The sequence below is a fragment of the Chiloscyllium plagiosum genome, chromosome 7 (assembly GCF_004010195.1).
Source record: "Chiloscyllium plagiosum isolate BGI_BamShark_2017 chromosome 7, ASM401019v2, whole genome shotgun sequence".
NCBI classification, from domain to species: Eukaryota; Metazoa; Chordata; class Chondrichthyes; order Orectolobiformes; family Hemiscylliidae; genus Chiloscyllium; species Chiloscyllium plagiosum.
The window spans coordinates 93,756,065-93,778,823 of record NC_057716.1 but is presented as its reverse complement, the minus strand read 5'-3'; the positions used below and the strand labels follow the sequence as shown (position 1 = coordinate 93,778,823).

Here is a 22,759-nt window from a genome sequence, read left to right as displayed (position 1 = left end):
TTCTCTACTTTAAAAGGCATATATTGCGAAAATATATTTTACTCCCCCTGTACACAGGGTTACAACACACATCCATGGACAGGTGAGACTTGAACCTGGATGGAGGAGAGATGAGAACATTGCTATAGTACCACAGAAGCCTTTAGAAGGCTCATCATGCTCTTTATTTGATTAAACTGGGGTTTAAATTGCCCTTAACTGCATTTCATGCCTTTAGAACAGACTTATGAACAATGATATGGCTCTGAATAGGATTTATAGACTTAATTAACAGCTTTTAATAGGGCTCAGCATGATTTCAGAGTTGGTTGAGAATACATCACAATAGATCACTGCCCAACTTATATAGGCTTCACACAGTAGCAGCTCTGGGGGACATGCGGTCAAATCCCACCAGTAAATACAATTTCAAAACCACAGTTATTCAATCTGCAATGTAAAGTTAGACTCAGACCATGAAGCTATTTGTCATACAAACCCAGCTGATCTTTAGGGAAGATAACCTGTCATCCTTACCTATCCTGGCCAACTTATGACTTCAGACTCACAACTAAATGTGGTCGACTCTCAACTGCCCTCTGAAATGGCCAAATGAACTATTTAATGAGGGACAGGTATCAAATACTGGCATTGTCAGTAATACCTACTTACTGTGAAAAAATTAAAATGGAAAATGACCTCTCAGAGGAAGCGTGAGATGGCTGTCAAGTGCCTCTAATTCATACCCCAAGATGTGATACCATATCCGGGAGAGTAGGAGAAGGATTTGATTAAAAAAGAATGTCAAGCTCAGTTTAAAACTTTATTCCATCCTGTTATTTATTCTCATATGGGTACCTGTCAACAATTGAATATAGAACATAGAACATAGACCATAGAATGTTACAGTGCAGTACAGGCCCTTTGGCCCTCGATGTCGCACAGATCTGTGAAAATAATCTGATGTCCTCCGAACCTACACTGTTCCATTATCCATTCGTATGTCCAATGGCCATTTAAATGCCCTTAATGTCAACGAGTCTACTACTGTTTCAGGCAGGCAGTTCCATGCACCTACTACTCTATGAGTGAAGAAATTACCCCTGATATCTGTCCTAAATCTATCACCTGTCAATTTAAAGCTATGTCCCCTTGTGTTAGCCTTCACCATCTGAGGAAAAAGGCTTTCATTGTCCACCCTATCTAACCCTCTGATTATCTTCCACGTCTCAGTGAAGTCACCTTTCATATTTCTTCTCTCCAATGAAACAGCCTCAGTTCTCTCAGCCTTTCCTCATTAGACCTTCCTTCAATACCAGACAACATCCTAGTAAATCTCCTCTGAATCCTTTCCAAAGCTTCCCCATCCTTTCAATAATGCGGTGAACAGAACTATACGCAATACTCCAGGTGTAGCCTTACCAGTGTCTTGTACAGCTGAAGCATGACCCCGTTGCTCTGAAACTCAATCCCCCTACCAATTAACGCCAACACACCATATGCCTTCTTAACAACCCTATCAACATGGGTGGCACCCTTCAGAGATTTATGCACCTGGACACTGAGATCTCTCTGTTCATCTACACTGCCAAGAATTTTACCATTAGCCCAGTACACTGCTTTCCTGTTACTTCTTCCGAAGTGAACTACCTTTTCACGTTAACCTCTATTTGCCACTTCTCAGCCTAGCTCTGCATTTTATCTATGTCCCTCTGTAACCCACAACATCCTTCAGAACTATCCACGACTCTGCCTACCTTAGTGTCATCCTCAAATTTACTAATCCATCCTTCTACGTCCATATCCAGATCATTTATAAAAATGACAAACAGCAGTGGCCCCAAAACAGATCCTTGTGGGATACCACTGGTAACTGAGCTCCAGGATGAACATTTCCAATCAACCACCATCCTCTGTCTTCTTTTAGCTAGCCAATCTTTGATCCAAATTGCTAAATCACCTTCAATCTTGAAACTCCGTGTTTTATGCAATAGCCTACTGTGTGGAAGCTTATCAAATGCCTTACTGAACTCCATATACACCACATCAACCACTTTACCTTAATCCATCTGTTTTATCACCTTTTCAAAGAACTCAGTAAGATTAGTGAGGCATGACCTACCCTTCACAAAACCATGTTGACTATCCTTAATCAAATTATTTCTTTCCAGATGATTAGAAATTCTATCTCTTCTAACCTTTTCCAATACCTTATCCACAACAGAAGTGAGGCTCACTGGCCTATAATTACCAGGGTTGTCCCGACTCCCTTTCTTAAACAAGGAAACAACATTTGCTCTCCTGCAGTCTTCTGGCACTACTCCTGTCGATAATGATGACAAAAAGATCAAAGTCAAAGAATCTGCAATCTCCTCTCTAGCTTCTCAGAGAATCCTAGGATAAATCCCATTTGGCCCAGGGGACTTATTTATTTTCAGATCTTCCAAAATTGCTAAAATCTCCTCTTTGTCAGCCTCAATCCCATCTAATCTGGTAGCCTGTATCTCCATCTTCTCACTAACATTGCCTTTTTCCAATGTGAATACGATGAAAATTATTCATTAAGTGCTTCCCCTTTGTACTCAGATTCCACACACAACTTTCCACTACTAGCTTTGATTGGCTTTAATCTTAATTTGGTCATTATTTTATTCCTGATATACATATAGAAGGCCTTATGGCTTTCCTTGATCCTATCCGCCAACAACTTCTATGTCTCTCCTGGCTCTTCTTTGCCCTCTCTTTAGATCTTTTCTGACTAACCTATAACTCTCAAGCCCCCTAACAGAGCCTTCATGCCTCATCCTCACATAAGCCTTCGTCTTCCTCTTGACAAGAGCTTCAACTTCTTTAGTAAAACATGGCTCCCTCTCTCGACAACTACTTCCCTGCTTGATTAGTATATACTTATCAAGGACCTGCAGTGGCTGTCCCTTGAGTAAGCTCTACATTTCAAGTGTGTCCATCCTCTGCAGTTTCCTTCCCCAACCTATGCATCCTAAATCTTGCCTAATTGCATCATAATTGCCTTCCCCTCAGTTTTACCTCTTACACTGTGGTATATACCGATCCATGCCCATTGCTATTGTAAACATAACCAAAATACAGTCACTATCGCCAAAGTGCTCACCTACCTCCAAATCTAACACCTGGCTGGGTTCATTCCCCAGTACCAAATCCAACATGGCATCACTCCTTGTTGGCCTGTCTACATACTGTGTCAGAAATCCCTCCTGCACACATTGAACAAAAACTGACCCATCTAAACTACTTGAACTATAGTATTCCCAGTCAATATTGGGGAAGGTTAAGTCCCCCATAACAACTACCCTGTTACTCTTGTTTCTTTCAAAAATCATGTTTACTGTCCTTTCCTCTCCATCCCTGGAACAACTTAGACACTTATCGAAAACACCCAACAGGGTGCCCTCTCCTTTCCTGTTTCTAACCTCAGCCCAAACTACCTCAGTGGATGAGTTCTCCAACGTTATGTCAGTTGCTGTAAAACTTGATTAACAATACTACCCCCTCCCCTCCCTTTTACCATCATCTCTGTTCTTGTTTAAGCATATAAATCCTGGAATCTGCAACAACTATTTCTGTCTGTCCTCTAGCCATGTCTCTGAAATGGCCACAGCATCGAACCAGGTACCAACCCATATTGCAAGTTCACCTACTTTATTCCAATGCTCCTGGCATTGAAGTACACACAGTTCAAACCAACATCCTGATTGCTGGTGCTCTCTTGCGACTTTGTAAACCTATCCCTGCCCTCACTACCCTCAATCTCCCTGTACACTGGAACTACAATTCAGGTTCCCATCCCCCTGCTGCATTAGTTGAAACCCCCGAGGAGCATTAGCAAATATCCCCCCCAGGATATTGGTACCCATCCGGTTCAGGTGAAGACCATCCTATTTGTAGAGGTCCCACCTTCCCCTGAAAGAACACCAATTATTCAAGAATCCAAAACCCTCCATCCTGCACCATCCTGCAGCCAAGTGTTCAGCTTTGCTCTCTCCCTGTTCCTTGCTTCACTAGCATGTGGCACAGGCAGCAACCCAGAGATAACAACTCTGTTTGTTCTAGCTCTAAGCCTCCATCCTAGTTCCCTGAATTTTTGCCTTTGATCCTCCTCACCTTTCTTCCAACTTACGTAAGCTTTCTGATACTGTGAATAATGATACTTTCTGAAGCATTCCTATTCATTTTGCCTTACTCCTGTATGGAGACAGATTTAACAAGGCTAAAGACTGTATTTTTCTACATTCAACATCCCACATAAATGCCTCCTTACTTACAGTTCAGCTCAATTCTTATGAAGTCCTTAATTCCAAGATTCTCCAGGAAAACGCCTGAGGAAGCTGTCGTTTTGAAGAAAAATGAAATATCCGCACTCAGCTCACCGTGGAATGTGGGGAAGTGGAGATAGAAAGATTCAGTGTTGAATGATGCTGCATTCCAGTAATGTCCTGGACAAGCAAAAAAGAAGTTTAAAATTTGGGGATTTTAAATAAATATTTAGTTATGACTTGGAAGCTGTTTTAATTGTTTGTTTGCTCCTGTTCTCTTCTCTCCTAAACTGAACCTTTCACATCTTTAGGATGTCTTAAAGCATGTTGCAGCCCATGAAGTTCTTGTTTCTTTTGAAGTGTGGTTACTGTTGTAATGTAAGAAATTATTGTAAAGGAATTAAAGGGGACAGTGTGGGAAGTGAAGTTCGGGTGGTAGAGCAGCTAAATCTTACTGAATGACAAAGCAGGTGTGAAAAATTCAAGGTGAGAGACAAAAAAATTGCAGATGCTGGAATCCAAAGTAGACAAGCAGGAGGTTGGGAGAACACAGCAAGACAGGCAGCATCAGGAGGTGGAGAAGTCAATGTTTCGGGTGTAACCCTGAAATGTCGACTTTTCCACGGAAGAACACAGCAAGGCAGGCAGCATCAGGAGGTGGAGAAGTCAATGTTTCGGGTGTAACCCTGAAATGTCGACTTTTCCACCTCCGGATACTGACTGGCTTGATGTGAAAAATCCAAGGCCTTTTCCTGTCCTGTTCTTACATTTTTATGGAACACAGTATCCAAATTACACAGCATTTTCTTGTGGCCCTTGATTACAGGGAAAGCTTCAAAACAAACATTGCCTTTCACTGACAAAGATAGAAATTGCTGGAAAAGCTCACAGGTCTGGCAGCATCTTTAGAGAGGAATCAGAGTTAACATTTCTGGTCAAGTGACCCTTCCTCAGAACCCCTTCCTGGTTTGCGGAAGGGTCACTCGACCTGAAAGGTTAACTCAGAACTCAGCCCCAAATACTGCCAGACCTGCTGCGCTTTTCCAGCAATCTCTGTTTTTGTCTCTGATTTACAGCATCCACAGTTCTTTCGGTTTTTCTTGTCTTGTACTGCATCACTAACGTGATCCGAAATTTTAAAGACAGACCAAGCTACAAGGCTGGATAACAAATCTTCTTATCACCTTTTCTCGACATTTCGGTGAACAATTTCCCCTGCAGTGCACCTTTGACCTCCTGCTGAGAAAATTATACTACTGACTCTCCTTATCATTTCAGTCATCTAGTATGGACCAAACACTGACAGAGTTCTGTTTTCAGCTGCTAGTAATGTTTTACCACTTCGAATGGCTTTCCTATTTCACAGTGAAGTCATTTGTATTCACGTAACTACTTTGCACCCACAACCCCTAAGCCCTCACCTTGCTGCGTTGTTCTTGCTCAGCAGGGAAGTGCTGCACACATCTGAATGACCATTCACTTACTCTGTCTGAGGCTGCAGGAAGATCTGTGTGATATTCATGGGAAGAGGGCTAAAATCAGAGGGGAAATGGCTAATCTCCATCCTCACTAGCTTAGAGGAGGAGACCACTGGCTTCATGAGGATAGACTGATCAAGAATCTTTACTGTTGGCAAGGCAACAATTTGCCCGCCTATTGCTTGCACCATTTCTCCTCCTTCGAGTGCTCAACTTGGCACTGAAGCGTGTTGGCAACCAGCTGCTGCTGTCTCGCATTTCTGTGCCAATTGACCTTTTATCTTGCTAGGTATTTCTTCACTGGTTGTAGCAATCAGATATTCCAACCAAAACACTCCTTGTGTGCATTCAGCGCCAGTCTCGGAGAAATCCAGCACTGATGTATCCAAGTGTGAGGTACATAACAGTGAAAGACAAATGAAACAAGGTGACACACAATAAATCATAGGATTCTCAAAAGCATAAAGAGTGACAGATGAATCTTGTCAACACATCCCTGAAGGAAGTTGGATAGAGAAGATGGTCAAGAAGGCATATGTGATGCTTTCATTCACTGGCCAAAGCCTTGAGGATAAGAGGAGGAGTTTATGCCATTACTGTAGAGAATTCTAATTAGGCCACAGCCTGAATAATGCTTACTGTTCTGGTCTCAGCATCACACAAAGGTTGTGATGGTACAAGAGGATATGGTTTACAAGGATGCTGCCAAAGATGAAGGATTTTAGTTAATGAGTAAAGGCTGGGGTTGTTTTCCTTTAAACTGAAAAGATGAGATTTAATCGACACACATGGAATTCTGACAAACCTAATTAAAGTCAATCAGAAGGACGTATTTCCTTTGACTGAAATGTCAATAACCATCATCACCATCATCATTGAATCATACAATCCCTACAATGTGAAAGCAGGCCATTTGGCCCATCGAGTCCACACTGCCCCTTCGAAGAGCATACAACGAGCCCCACATCCCCACCCTATAATCCAGTATTTCCCATGGCTAATCCACCCAGCCTGCACATCCCTGGACACCATGGGCAACTTTGCATAGCCAGTCCATCTAGCATGTATGTCTCTGGACTCCAATGATCCCTTGCAGTGCTAATGAAGATGCACAGATATAAAGAAATTCATCAAAAGATTAAAAGAAGGTTCAGTAGCAACTTTTAACTCTCACAATGATGGTGTCTAGAACTCACTGATAAATCGGGTAATGGAGGCAGAAACTCTCAACACTTGAAGCTCCATAACTTTCAAGACTCCACGCAAAAGTAAAAGATGGGATTAGCCTAAGCAGCAGCTCAGCCAGGAAGGTTAATGTGCTGTACGTTTTGTAAAATTCTGTGTTTATAATCAATGATGACATTTGAACACTTTGGATTGTTATCCTGTTATAGGTACAAAATGTTGATTACTTTCTTCATGCTTAATTATATGTAGCAAAATATATTCAGGGTTTGAAAAATAGATACTGATAAGAAGCAATAGGACAGGTTCAGTTTTAGAGACGTTATCAAACAGGAAATTAACATGAGGCATTGTTGACTACTATCAACAGTTTATGAACTGTCATGAATCTGTAACAAAAACAGAAATTGCTGGAAAAGCTCAGCAGGTCTGGCAGCATCTGTGGAGAGAAATCAGAGTTAATGTTTCAGGTCCAGTGACTCTTCCTCAGTACTAATGGTAACTAGTCTTTGTACAGAGGATCAGGTGGGGGCAGGGAGAGGAGTAAAACATTAGTGAAGATAGATCCCAAAGAGAGAGAAAGGTAGTTGGACAGACAAAGGATGGATAAAGGTCAGCCTGGGAGAATGAATAGATACTAATAAGAATGAATAATGGGGTGGGTATAACAGCAGTCAAGAGTGTGTTGCTAGAAAAGCACAGCAGGTCAGGCATCATCTGAGGAGCATGAAAATTGATATTTCGGGCAAAAGCCCTTCATCAGGAATGAGGCTGGGAGTCTCGGGGTGGAGAGATAAATGAGAGTGGGGGTGGGGCTGGGGGAAAGGTAGCTGAGAGTGCAATAGGTGGATGGAGGTAGGGGTAAAGGTGATAAATCCGAGTTGAGGGTGGAGTGGATCGGTGGGAAGGAAGACGGGCAGGTGGGACAAGTCAGGAAGACGAGCAGGTGGGACAAGTCATTAGGATGGTGCTGAGCTGGAAGTTTGGAACTGGGGTATGGGGTGGGGGGAGGATAGTGAGGAAACTGATGAAGTCCACATTGATGCCACGAGGTTGGAGTGTCCCGAGGGGGAAAATGAGGTGTTCTTCCTCCAGGCATCAGGTGGTAAGGGAATGGCGATGGAGGAAGCCCAGGACCTGCATGTCCTTGGTAGAGTGGGAGGGGGAGTTCACGGGACACCCGCACCAATCATTCCCACCGCCCCGTGGCGAAACACTTCAACTCCCATTCCCACTCTGCCAAGGACACGCAGGTCCTGGCCCTCCTCCATTGCCACCCCCTAACCACCCGGCCTGGAGGAAGAACACCTCATCTTTCGCCTATGGACCCTCAAACCCCATGGCTTCAGTATGGACTTCATTAGTTTCCTCATTTCAGTTCCAACCTTCCAGCTCAGTACCATCCTCATGACCCATCCCATCAGTCCAGCTTCCTTCCCATCTATCCACTCCACCTTTCCCTCTGACCAATCACCTTTACACCCACCTCGATCCACCTATCGCACTCTCAGCTACCTCCCCTCCAGCCCCACCCCCTCCCATTTATATCTCAACCCCCGACGCTCCCAGCGTCATTCCTGATGAAGAGCTTTTTTCCCGAAACTTAAATTTTCCTGCTCCTTGGATGCTGCATGATCTGCTGTTCTTTTCCAGCACCACATCCTTGACTCGAGGCTCCAGCATCTGCAGTAGTCACTTTCACCCTGTGTATAATAGCAGACCATGTCATAACAAGGCCTGGTTTGTGGGGTTGGAAATAAGCGTAGGGAAGACCTAAAATTGTTGAACTTGATTTTGAGTCCAGTAGGCTATAGAGTTCTCAAGCAGAAAATGAGGTGCTGTTATTCAAGCTTGCAATGAGCATTGCTGGAGCACTGCAGCAAGCCTGAGAGAGAGATGTTGGCCAGGGAACAGGGTGGTGTATTGAAGTGGCAGTTGACTGGAATCTCAGGGTCATTTTTGGGGACAGAATCTAGGAGGTGTTCTGTGAAGTGGTCACCCAGTCTGCGCTTTGTTTCCCCAATGTAGAGGAGACAACATGGTGAGCAGTGAATCCAGTGGACTAAATTAAGTGAAGTGCTGATTCACCTGAAAATTGTGTTTGGGGCATTGGATAGTGAGGAGGGAGGAAGTAAACAGGCAGATGTTATACATTCTGCAATTGCATGGGAAATGTGATGGTAGTATGAGGATGTGTTGGGAGTAAAGGAGGAGTGGACCATGGTGTCCCGGAGGGAACAGTCCTTGTGGACAACTGACAATGAAGGGGAGGGGAATATATGTCTGGTGGAGGCATCCGAGGAAGGTAACGGAAATGGCAGCTTATGATCCTCTGGATGTGGATGCTGGTGGGATGGTAGGTGAGGACAAGGGGTACCCTATCACCATTGTGGGAGGGAGGAGAGGGGTGAGGGCTGAAGTGCAGGAGATGGGTCAGACACTTCTGAGGGCCCTGTCAATTATTGTGCTGGGAAATCCTCGGTTGAGGAAGAACATAGACATTTTGGAGGCTCCCTTTTTTGAAGTTGGCATCATCAGAACAGAATCTGTTCCGGAAATAAAAATTGAGACTTACTGTCACCATAGCAACGAAGTGGTCCAACCCTATAGGCAGCTTCTGAATGTGTTCTGTCTGTGTCCCCAATAACAATCTGCGTTACAGGTAAATCATCTTTGTACGAAAGATGTCCTGTGTCATTAGCCCTGCCAATAAGTAGAATGGGACAAATATATCTCAATTAAAGATACACCAATATCAATAACACAAGTGGGATCAGATTTAGCAGTGACTATCTGGCTGCAAAAATAGTGAAACAGAAGAGTCACTTATTACAGAAATGATCTGACACTCATTGTCATTGTCCTGAATGTAAGTTAATATCTTCCAATTTTTTTGAACAAGAGACAAAACATCAAAAACATGACAGTAAGTTCAAAATATACCTACCTTCCCTTGTGTTTGTTATGGCCTGTGTGGCCATAACAACATAAATGCAGACAGTGTAAATAGAATAATGAGTTTCGAGATCTGTATTTTTAATGGATTGGTCCATGTAGTTGTAGACTTTAAAATGCATTTAAAAACAAGTTAGAAGTAAGACTTTTTAGTAACTTTCACAATTATACTTTTGAATCTTAGTTAAATGAGGTACTTTGCGTAAAGAAATACAAAAGTACATTTCAGATAAAAAGAAAGATGAGTTCTTCTGAATGGGTTTGGAGTTGCATCAATAAAGGTTGAGATATAACTGATTTTATAAATTAATTTATGAATATGTTTATTCACATGCTATAGACATTTACCTTATGATATATCTATTTATTAATGCCCCAGATTTGAGCTATAGTGAGAGGCTGAATAGACTGGGGCTATTTTCCCTGGAACGCCAGAGGCTGAGGGGTTACCTTTTAGAGGTTTATAAAATCATGAAGAACATGGGTAGTGTGAATAAACAAGATATTTTTCCCAGGGGTGGGAGAATCCAAAACTAGAGAGAATAGGTTTAAGGTTTGAAAGGAAATATTAAAAAGGGATCTAAGGGGCAACATTTTCATGCAGAGGGTGATGCATATATGGAATAACTGACAGAGGAAGTGGTGGAGGCTGGTACAATTCCAACATTTAAAGGCATCTGGACAGGTATATGAATAGGAAGGGTTTGGAGGGATATGGGCCAAATGCTGATAAATGGGACAAGATTTATTTAGGATATCTGGTCGGCAAGGATGGATAGAACTGAAGGGTTTGTTTCTGTGCTGTATATCTCTCTGACTTGATGACTCCAATAGAATAATAATTAAGTCATATGCAGAAAATTAAGTAGAAATTGAAATGGCATAAACAAACTTTTTAAACAGTGGTTTTAAAAATAAAGGGACTTTTTTGTAATCATAATGGAGAAATTTAAAATCTCACAAATATGAAATTAGTTTTTCAGGGCTATTCAGGTTGTTTGGCAATAATTGTGAACCCATTGCACTTTTAGAATCCCAGTTGCATGTCATTCAACACAATGTGTTTTCAAGATTTTCAGAAAGAATTGTAGCCAAAGAGGGCAAGTTTTTCTTGTTAGTTCAATGATTGCAAATTGATCACAAACCTGGGAGTTTACCAGCACAATTTATGAGAAGGTTAAAATTCTTGTTAGAAAATTCTAGATTTTCGGGTTTAATGATACCCCTGCAGGCTCCAGGAGTTTCTCTCAATTTCAATACTGCACTGAAGACAAACTATGACAGTTTGTTGTGGTCACGATTGTTAAATTCTGAACTGCTGACCTGAATCAACAAAGATGTCTCATTTAGTGGAATTACCTGAACTTTCTGGAAAACAGTTGTACACCCACTTGTAAATTTGTTATTACCCGAGATGGAAATTATTTGAGTTGCTGTGAACTTCCAGCATGTAGACCAGGCCTCACCTTTGCTTCACATAAAAACAAAATACTGCAGATACTGGAAAGCTGGAACAAAAAGGAGAAACTCAGCAGCTGTGGCAGAATCTGAGCAGGAAAAAAAATTGATTCGCCTCTTCTTAAGAACTGAACCAGTTCAGAAGAAGAGCACATCAGACCGAAAACACTAACTCTGCTTCTCTCTGAATATAGGTTTGCTCGCTGATCTGGAAGGTTCATTTCCAAACATTTCATCACTGGTGCTGATTACTGCTTTCTATTTATATGTTTGGGTTTCTTTGGGTTGGTGATGTCATTTCCTGTTCTTTTTCTCAGAGGGTGGTAGATGGGGTCTAACTCGATGTGTTTCTTGATAGAGTTCTGGTTGGAATGCCATGCTTCTAAGAATTCTCGTGTTTGACTTGTCCTTCCTAGGGTGATGAAACATCTGGAAATGAACCTTCCATTCAGCGAGCAAACCTACATCCAGAACCTCAACCTGAGCTACAAATCTTTTCAAAACTTGCTCTGCTTCTCTCTACAAAGATGTTGACAGACTTACCGAGTTTCTCCAGCCTTCCTGAATCTATTCCTATCATCTACTTTTTAAAATAGCTTTCTTTTCATACTTTGCAGATCTTCTTTATATTTGATTTCAATTAGGGTGACACAGTGGCTCAAGAGTTCGTACTGCTGCCTCACAGTGACAGGGACCCTGGTTCAATTCCATTATTGAGTGACTGTCTGTGTGGAGTTTGCACATTCTCCCCGTGTCTGTGCGAGTGTCCTCTGTGTGCTCTAGTTTCCTCTCACAATCCAAAAGATATGTAGGTTAGGTGAATTGACACGCTAAATTCCCCTTAATATCCAGGGATATGTAGGCTAGATGGATTAACCACAGGAAATGCAGGGTAAGGAGGATAGGATCTGGATGGGATGCTCCTCAGAGGATTGTTGCATACTTGATGGGCTGAATGGGCAGCTTCCACACTGTAGGGATTCTAAGATAATTACATTGAAATTTAGGTTAAGCACTGCAAAATTCTCACTAATTCGTATTAACTTCTGACTTTCGAATCTCACTAAACATATTGAACATCATAGAATCATACAGCATAATAAAATACCATTTGGTCGACTGTGCCTTTGGCAGTTCTTTGAAAAATATTACCCATTGCTTTCACTTTTACCTTGCAATCCTGTCAATTTCTCACATTTAAGCACATTTTCAATTTGTTTTTGAAAGTTACTGTGGAATTTGCTTCCAAAAACATAACAGGCGCTGCGTTGAAGGTCATAACAACTAGAGATGCTAGGGTCTTAAAGGTTAAGAGTAGATTTACTAGACCTGTACAAAATTAAACACAAATAGAAATTACACTGGGGTTTGGCAGAGTAGGTAAGGAAGGAAATACTGTTTTCACTGGCAGGAGGGTCGATAACTAGAGAACAAGGATTTAAGATAATTGGCAATAAATCCAGTGGGGATTTTCTTTTTATTTTGGCTCTAGTTCCTGTCTGGTTAGATTGAGGTTTCTCCTGTGCTAATTAAGGTACTGTCAACAATTTGACTAACTTTGTTTAAAGGTAAAAATATATATCCTGACAGAATTTGCTTATCTACCCATTGGAAAAATGAAATTCTGTTTCAAGTGTCACAACAGAGGTGTGACAGACAGGAAGAGTGACATGTTTTCCCAATAGCATTCCTCTTGATGAGCCCTAGGGGACTTCATACAAGTCATTTGCGATACATTATTTATCATCAGGGTTACTTATGGAATAAGTCAATTTGTGTTTTTGTTGCAGACAATTGTCAGAGTGCAAGTGATATTTTCAGCTGAATTTTCTTGATTTAAAGGGTTCAGCAATGACCTATAGGTCAGAAGGTTCCAGGTTCAAGTCCCACAAACTCAAGAACAAAACCCAAGAAGACACTGAACTATTTGACTGAGGGATTCCATCACAACTAAGCTGAGGGTTGGATTTTGCTTTTCTTTTCCAACCTCCACCACTGAATGTTTATAATGGAGTAGGTAAAGAGCTCGTAAAATTCAGAGACTGGCAAGGAAGTGTTCTCACTCATTATTTTTTTCTGCTGTGCAGATCGTCAAGGTCCATATGTGGCAGCAGCTCCCAAGTAGTGTTGGGACATCAAACCAGCATATGTGGAACCTTCCAGCAGCTGCACAGCTACAGAACGATGCCACTGTACAGCTACAGGGAATATAGATGACAAGTCCACCTTCTGCCCACCCTCTGCCAATCTGTCCGTAATGCAGAAATTGGGTTGGTGCTAACACTGGTAGCCCCCACACCATTTTTAAATGCTCAGTTGAGCTTCCTGTTGTGTAAGGGGATGAAGACCCTGGAGCAATCCTGTAGTCATGTCACAAAGTGGCAAATCACTGGTTATAAATATCACAGTGTGGGCACAGCTGGCACTTTCTGAATGGAGCATACTAAAATGTCAGAGGAGACTCAATTGGCTGTATGGCCTACTTCTCCTCCTACATCTTATTGTTTAATGGTCTTAATGTGTGATTCTCAAGAACAGACACAGACATGAGCAATCAGAATCGTTCAGCACAGAAACAGACCCTTCAGTCCAACTTGTCCATGCTGACCAGATATCCAAAATTAATATAGTCCCATTCAGAAGATAAATAAGATATTACATTATATAATTATAAGTCAGAGCCTCGTGTATTTTTATCATGTATAATATTAGTTAGTACAAAATACAATAAATAGTGTTGCCTTCTCATCAAGTCTGGACGCAAGCTCATAGTGTGGTACCAATCATATGACAACAGTTGATACCCACCAACAATATTCAACCAATAAAAATATTGCATTCAAGCCAATGGATTCAATTGTTAAGCTGCCTATACCATAACAATTAGCATGGGAATTGACAGTTTTCTTAAAGTATGAATACTTAAAAGGGAGGATAAAGGCAACAAACTTGGTGGATTGCCCTGCGTGTTATCCTTCTCCTTTTTCTCCCCAACCAACCCAAACCCACCACTCCCTTGACTGTCCCAATCCACCAAAACTAAGGCAGTCACTTGACTTCAGGAAATAATGAAATTCTTCGCATCGCGTTTGCAGTGTTGGCAGCTCCTCTGTTCAGTGTTGCTCAGATTCTGGAGCTGCAGGCCAATTTGGTTGCCCAATCACTCTCGAGAGCAGGAATCCCTTACATTGAGGGGCAGAAGTCCCACATCTTGTGCTTTCAACTCACAGTCTGGCTCCAGGGCAGGCTTCTTTCAGGTGCAATGGCTGCTGGCCAACTCTTGCAACATCAGGAGTGAGCAACTGGACTGCCTGACATCCAGCCTTAAATTAATTAAATGCTGTCTTTCATATTAAATGTTGCACCGAGACCCAGTCCAACCTTTGAGGTAAATTAAAATACGCCATTGCACTGCTTCAAAGGACAGCAGCAGAATTCTCTCCAGTGTTGCAATCAAAACTCATGACCAGCAAATACCACTTAAAACCACATTCAGAGAATCAGCACAGTGCTGTTTTGGATACCAAGCTGTCTGCAAACGATGTATATTCCAACAGTGATCACTCTCCAAAACCGTGATATTGATTGGACAGTGCTTTGATATATCCTGAGGGCTTGAATGGTGCTATGTAAATGCAAGATTTCTTTATGTTAGTGCGTATGTCGTTTGATTAAAAGGAGCACATGGGTAGCTATTGTATTGCACAATTTGGTGGAAATGCTGGAGATATTGCTTGTAAATTAAGAAAAATGAAACAAATAATTTATGGTACAAAAATATACAAACACATAACAGTTAAGAGTAGGTTGAGGCTATTTGGCCCATTGCACCCACTCCATCAATAAATAAGATCACGGCTGATCTGACTGTAGTCTCCAATTCACTTTTCTGCCTGCCTCCATAATTCTGGATATATCTGTTGATTAGAATTACATCCAAACAGCCTCAAATATATTCAATGACCCAGTGCACACTACTCTCTGTGGAAGAGAATTCTAATCACTATCAGCCATTTGAGAGAACAAAAAAAAACTCCTCATCTCATTCTTAAATGGGAGATCCCAATGACGTAAAGCCTTTCTAAGCTATGTTCTAGGGAATGCAGTGGTAAGTCAGTGAGGAGGATTGGACACTGTTTGTTACAGCAAGGAGCATGGATCCAGGCTGTGTTGCAAGCCTGGTATCAGTTTTAGAATATCTGCTCAGAGCTGAAGAGGAATTTTCAGTGGGAAGGGGATGATCTATTGATCATGATCCATGAAGCTACCAACGAGATAAACAGGACAAAGAAGGAGATTCTATGCAGTCAGTAGGTAGTGAAAGATGCCAAATTAAGACACAGAACCTCAAAAGTCATGATTTGTGCACTATTATTGAAATCATGAGTACATTGGCATAGAACAAATCAGTTTGGAAAGACAAATGCGTAGTTCAAAGACTGGTGTAGCAAACAAAATCGGAAATTGTTCAGAGACTCAGCGGGTCTGAAAGCATCTATGGGGAGAAAACACAATTAATGTTTCATATCTAGTGGTTTAAAAGGAATCTGGATAGGTATATAAATAGGAAGGGGTTAGACGATATGGGCCAAATGCTGGCAAGTGGGACTAGATTAATTTAGGATATCTGGTTGACATGGATGAGTTGGACTGAAGGGTCTGTTACCACGCTGTGCAGCTGTATGACTCTAAACCCTTCTTCAGAACCCTTGTGGGAGTGTTATACAGGCCCCTGACAGTAAGCACATGATTGGAGCATATTTACTTGGTCTGACTGTGTTGATTTTCTATCTCTTTAATAATAGATGCTGGTATTTTCACTGTGACAGACGTTAGACTAGCAAGCCTGCTGTTTCGTGCTTTTGGACACTTTCCTTGAATTACGTTTGTAATTTTCCAATCTGCCAGTAGGGAAAATTAATTAGGAATTGAATATTTTTTAAAAAATGAAAAAGGAGTTAAAATTAGAAGTTCAAATATTGTAGAATTTTTTTTTAATAAAGTGAATGTATGTGAAATACATTATATAATGTAATGAAACATTATATAATGCTGTAGTCATCTCAGCAATAACAAAAAAATTCCTTGGGGTTGGAATGATAGGATTAAAGCAATGTAGAACATCCCATATCATGAAAAATATAAAACATTGCCAAATTAATTCAAATAATTCATTATTAATAGTAAAATCATTAAACATAATGCAATCAAAGCAGTTTTTGAAGGTCATTTAATATAAAAATTATTTGTCATATCTCATTCAATAAATGATCATTCAAAATCAGTACTTTCATGAACAGTGCAATTGTTCCAGTAGGCGTCTAACCCATTATTCATCCAATTTTACTTGACTATGTCTGAATCAGATAATTTAGTTAAATATTTAGCATATTACATGTCATTATATATTAATCATAATTCTAAAATAACTACTTAACAAATTTCACTGAAATATTACATATTAAAACTACTTTGTATAGAATTTAATTGAGTTAAATGCATAATTAATTTCATGTTACTTAGTATGTTATTAATATGGTCAACCAACTAATTTAACTTAAGAAAAATCAAAAACATGACTTTTAACATTAACTGGAAGGCAAAAAATGCTTGGAATGTATTCAAACCTGACTATTAAATTATTTTAATCACAAAGCTTTATCAGCACCATGATTATGAAAAATGTTGAGCAAGGGGAGGCATGGTGACTCAGTGGTTAGTACTGCTGTCTCACAGCACCAGCGGTCCCAGGTTTGATTCTAGCCTTGGGTGACTGTCTGTGTGGAATTTGCACATTCTCCCCGTGTCTGCGTGGGTTTCCTCCGGGTGCTCCAGTTTCCTCCAGTTGAATTGGCCATGCTAAATTGCCCGTAGTGCTAGGTGTACTAGTCAGAGGGAAATGGGTCTGGGTGGGCTACTCTTCAGAGGGTCATTGTGGACTGGTTGGGCCAAAAGGCCTGTATCCGCACTGTAGGTAATCTAATCTAATCAAAAACAAATTTCCATTGAAAAATAGAAAGAAATATTTAGTAATTACTCAGAAACTGCTCCTGCTCAGATAAGTGGGGTTTGGATTCAATTTTGACTGTGCTGTAAGGATTATAAACCTTACTCAACTCAATCTAGTAATAGAACCATGTTGATCCTCAGAGACATCATTTATCATAGGGCAGATATTAATTTTTATCTCCTGCATCAATGAATTACAGGCATTCATTTTACTCTCAAAACACGACCACCAAATTCTGGTTCTGCAGTGCACTTCCTCCAGGGACTTGTCTAAATTGCTCAGACCACTTTGTGAGAAACTGAGATAATTAATCATTGGTACAGTATATTGTAGGGAATACGACTGAGGAGATACCGAGAGACATGACAATGAATGCGACAGTCAACTGTTGACATTTTAACAAGCCACAGCTCCACATGAGGATATTCATTTCTCTGGAAAATGAAGGTCACGACACATGTACCCACAGCAGGATAGAGAGATTGTCACAATTCTACTCAATTCCTCTCTGGCACTTAGGACAGAATTGCACAGTAATTCTGTCATTGTTTCCTATTTGGCAATTATCAACTCTTGAAGTGAACATTTCAAAAAAGCAGGATTGCTTATCATATTTTGAAATCCTATTTCAGTATCAGCAATGTACAAAGTTCCACCATCAACATCCCCCAATAATGAAAAACTCTTCGATCTTCTCACTCCGCTCTAATTGAAAACTGTTTTTGTGCTTGATCCCAGAGGTAATGGGTGAGATACGGTTATATGATATACACAGAACTCAGACAGTAAAACAGGCCATCCACGCTTACGAGGCGCTACCATTTTTATAGAATCATAGAGCTATACAGCATGGAAAAAAGTAGTCCAGCTGACCATGTTTCCAAATTAAATTAGTCCCACTTGTCTGCACTTGGCCCATATCCCTCCAAATATTCTCCTATTCATTTACTTATCCAAATACCTTTTAAATGTTGTCATTGTACCTACACCCACTATTTCCTCTGGCAGTTCATTCCACCCATGAATCACTCTCTGCATAAAAAAGTTGCCTCTCATGTCCTTTTTATAACTTTCTGCTTTCACCATAAAAATATGTAATCTCGTTTGAACTTCGCCACCCGAGGGGAAAAGATCCCTGCTATTCACTTTTATCTATGCCCTTCATGATTGGGGCACCGCAGTTTATGTTGCACACTTACTTCTTCACTCCCTGGAAAGACCCACCATACTTCTATTCCTTTCAATTCAGAAAGAAAGAATGAATGATGGTGGGGGAATGGATAGTTCTGAGGGATTCATGAGATGAAGACTAAGGATTCTATTGATTTTTTGATCAAGTCAATCAAAATGAGGTAACAGTTTTGTATAACAGTGAGTGGTAGTTGTTCTGATTCAGAGCTCAATAAAGTTTGCACATCGAAGAATGGAGCAAATATTATGGTAGAGATTAAAGGTATAGTGTTGGTTTTGCAGTGATATGCCGACCTATGTGTTTTCCCTGGGCTAGGTGGTCATTTGGGTTACTACCTAATGAAGTTGCATGCACCCTTCATTCATACCCCGCAGGGAGCTTTCTGTACTTAAGACTGGAAAGTTTTCTATCCCGTCCATTTTCCAATGAAAATATTCTAGTTTACACATACAAATGTCTGATGGGCTTGACGGGGCACAGACTGAGTTTGTTTTTCCCCTGGGCTGGGGAATCTAGAACTTGGCAGCATAGCCTCAAGACAAGTGGCTGACCATTGAGAACGTGAATGTGCAGAATTGTTTTTTCTACAAGGGATTATGAATCTTTGAAATTCACTATCTGAGATGACTGGCTATGCCATCATTGACTATGTTTAGGGTGAAGACCAATAGAATCTTGATATGTTAGGGAATCAAGGGATTTGGAGAGTGAACAGGGACATGAAGTTGAAGTCACAATCATATTGCACAAACTCAATGGACCATATGGTCTACTCCTGTCCCTATTTCTTATAGGCTGTGTTCATATTAGATACATTTATAACTCTAAGGCTGTCACAACATATCTTATCACATTTGTAGTTTCAATGGTAAGACATGGACAAGTGATTAAATTTGCAATTACGTGTCGAAGTAGTGATGGTGCCAATGCAATGCTAGTTAATCTGCCTGTATTGTTCACAAGACAAAGCATTTCACTGCGCCTCAGTACATGTGACAATAAATTCAATGTAATTCAAATATATATCCTAGTGATTGAATCAAGCGTATCCCTCTGTTTTTTCCAAATAGGCAGAGTTCAAACCATGCTCAACCACCTTGTACTTGCAAAACTCAAAGCAAAACATCTACTGTTAAGTGTGATTCCAAGAGGTGCCCAAATTGGACAGCACTTGCTGAATAACCCAAAGTAGGATAATTGCTACACTAATAATTAATTTATAATAATCAGTTCAGTTTTCAATGTGCTTCAATTACACTTAATAAAAGTGACATACGTTCATAGACAAAGATTTGTGATGGCAGACAAAGAAATACATTCAAGACTTCTGCTTATTTGAATTACATGGGAGTCTATATTTCTCCATGGTGACAATTTGACGAGCTAGAGTTGACTTCCTAACCAAGCGAGATTCTTTTCTCCTGTGGCATGAATTGTTCTTTTTGTTTGAAATTTGAGATTCTTTCATTAGTTCTGAGGCATGCAAGTTTTGACAACATGTCTCTCCCTCCAGTAATACATTTAAAAGAGTTATTGTCATTCCAGCAAAATACAATAAGCTGCAGTTATTTTCTCAAATTAAAGTCTAACTTACCATTTATCATTATCAGCGTCACAGTTGCAGTCATAGTTTGTATCTAAACAGTCCCCTGCCAATCCACAGGCACATTTTTGAACTCCTGGCGATGAACCGCCCCAGTAAACTTGCTTTTCATTGGCTCCCCCGATCCACCATGTGAATGGTACACCATCTGAGGGAAATACAGTAACAGCCACTATTAGGCACGTTGTGGACTTAAAGTTTTGTTAAGTGTTTGCTTCAAGTCATTTTAAAAAAGCTAGTTATTCTGAAGATTATTCTGATTTTACCTCTTTTTCAAATCAAAATAGGAAAGTGAAATAACTTGAGAAAAGCCCTCTGACCAGCTTAGAAATTAATTTAGCAGAAACAATAGAAGGCCACTTCAAGAAATAATTTGATACAGTATTGGTATAACTTCACAGTCTCTCTAATTTTGATGCATGGTGAAACTTCTAGAAAAGACTTCAAACCAATTTGTAGGCTTTTAGCGCTGTGAAGGAGCCAAGCCAAAATCACCATTTTAAAACTCGCAAGCATTCAGTTGCTGTTGAGTAGACCTCTGTATAAATGTTAACCACTTCCCATGAGAATGATGAACAGCAGCAAAAGCTCAGTGTTGCTCAAACATCTTTTTTGTGAAAATGAAAGTGACTATGATATGAGTTGTGTCATTTATAAATATTTTAACATCATTTATTTTACAGTTTGGATTTTTAACAAGAGGCATGTGAATTTGGTCTACTTCTTGAATGGATTTAACGATTATCTTGTAAGTTTCTGGGAACCGATGTGGATTTTTTTAAACACACAGTATGAGAGAGAGAGAGAGAGAGACTCTGTGGAGTGCAATGTTTTTTTTTAATTGGGTGAGTTATACAAATAAACAAGATAAACAGTGGAAAGTGTCAGATTCGTGTTAGAAGTTCCCGGATCTTTTTTTGCTTGGGGTAACAGTCATATCTGAAAGAAAGCCATTCGTCAGTCTCCCCACATCAGAACCCCTCCCTTTCAGGAGTTCCTGTGGTCCAACTATTCAAGAGATTATGGATCATTCTCAGCACTCTTCAAACATTGGCACGATGGTTAGCATTGCTGCCTTACAGCACCAGGGTTCCAGGTTCGTTTCCAGCCTCAGCCGACCGTCTGTGTGGAGTTTGCACATTCTCCCCTTGTCTGCGTGGGTTTCCTCCCACAGTCCAAAGATGTGCAGGTCAGTGAATTGGCCATGCTAAATTGTCCATAGTGTTAGGTGCTTTAGTCAGAGGGAAATAAGTGCGGGTGGGTTAATCTTCGGAGGGCGGTTTGGACTTGTTGGGCTGAAGGGCCTGTTTCTGCACTGTAGGGAATCTAACCTAATCGGGAAAACAATCGCTGAGGCAAGTCTGCCAATAATTCATTAAAACCGAACAAACTACAGGTGCTGTAAATCTGAGACAAACATAGAAATTGCTGGAAAAGCTCTGCAGATCTGGTAGCATCTGTGCAGAGAAATCAGAGTTAAAGTTTCTGGTCCAGTGACCCTTCCTGAGGACTCAATCCAAAATGTTAACTTTGAATTCTCTGCACAGATGCTGCCTGACCGGTTAAGCTTTTCCAGCAATTTCTATGCTTCTCTCTGCCAATAGTTCACTATGAGAAATTTGCCATTATCATTATCCTCATCACACTACATATGCAAGAAATAATGTTTTGAAAAGAGTTCATGCACGGAACGTGGGCATTGCTGGATAAACCTGCGTTTATTGCTCATCCTTACTTTTGCTTCTCTTTTACGTTCAACCAGGTCTTCCATATTTTCAGAACTGCACTGTCATAACTTGTGGCAGGTTTGTGCCAAAGCCAACCTACTGGCATTCAGAACTGTCTAAGAATTTTAATATTGGTTAATTAAACCAACCAGATTAGAAGATACCTGTGAAGTGCAGACTGAATTCTTAGTTTCTAATGGGAGCAGGCATGAATGCAGCCAAACACAGAATTTGTAACCTTGGCCATTCACCCACAGATGGAATGGGATGGGGTTGGGGGAATTGGGGCGACCTTCCTGTGAACTACAGATAGGCAATTAATTGACTTCAGGTTAACTGTCTAAAACAGTTTCTGTAAGCACCAGGGGACAGTTCTTCTACCCTGAGGCAATGTTCTAGGGGCAGTGCTGGGGGCGTATGTGGGAGAGAACAATACAGTCTCAGAGACCCTTGCTGTTTGCCTGAATACAGCTGGAAATTCAAGGCATCCTGCAGATGAGTTTCTCTACTCTCCCATTCCCAACTTCCAGCAATAATGCCCTGGCTGCAAAAGCCTTACAGAAATAGAGTCCCAAAGACAGCACAGCAGAAGGTCATTCGGCCCATTGAGTTGGTGCAGGTCAAAACAAGCAATTAACCAATCTAATCCCAGCACTTATTCCATTTTGAATTTGAAATTTGAAGAGATGATGGCTCCATCTTGGGGGATTCTCACTCTCTCATCAGTTAAAAAGACAGCACTAAAACTGGGATACGTGTTTGTCATATCGGAGCCAATTTTCAGGTATCAGTTAAATCAGTTAGTGTCATTTCCAAGTTTATTAGATTAGATTAGATTAGATTACTTACAGTGTGGAAACAGGCCCTTCGGCCCAACAAG

At 40.7% G+C, this 22,759-nt stretch overlaps 1 protein-coding gene across 1 annotated transcript in view; it reads right to left on the bottom strand.

Annotated features, from left to right (window-relative positions):
• Positions 1 to 22,759, bottom strand: part of LOC122551779 (contactin-associated protein-like 5) — an 879,926-nt gene that overhangs the window by 300,914 nt on the left and 556,253 nt on the right. Inside the window, exons 14-16 of the mRNA XM_043694242.1 lie at positions 20,144 to 20,300; positions 9,510 to 9,637; positions 4,281 to 4,451 (exon numbers count right to left, since the gene is read on the bottom strand). Coding sequence (XP_043550177.1) covers positions 4,281 to 4,451; positions 9,510 to 9,637; positions 20,144 to 20,300 — 456 coding nt within the window. The remainder of the gene's footprint in view (positions 1 to 4,280; positions 4,452 to 9,509; positions 9,638 to 20,143; positions 20,301 to 22,759) is intronic.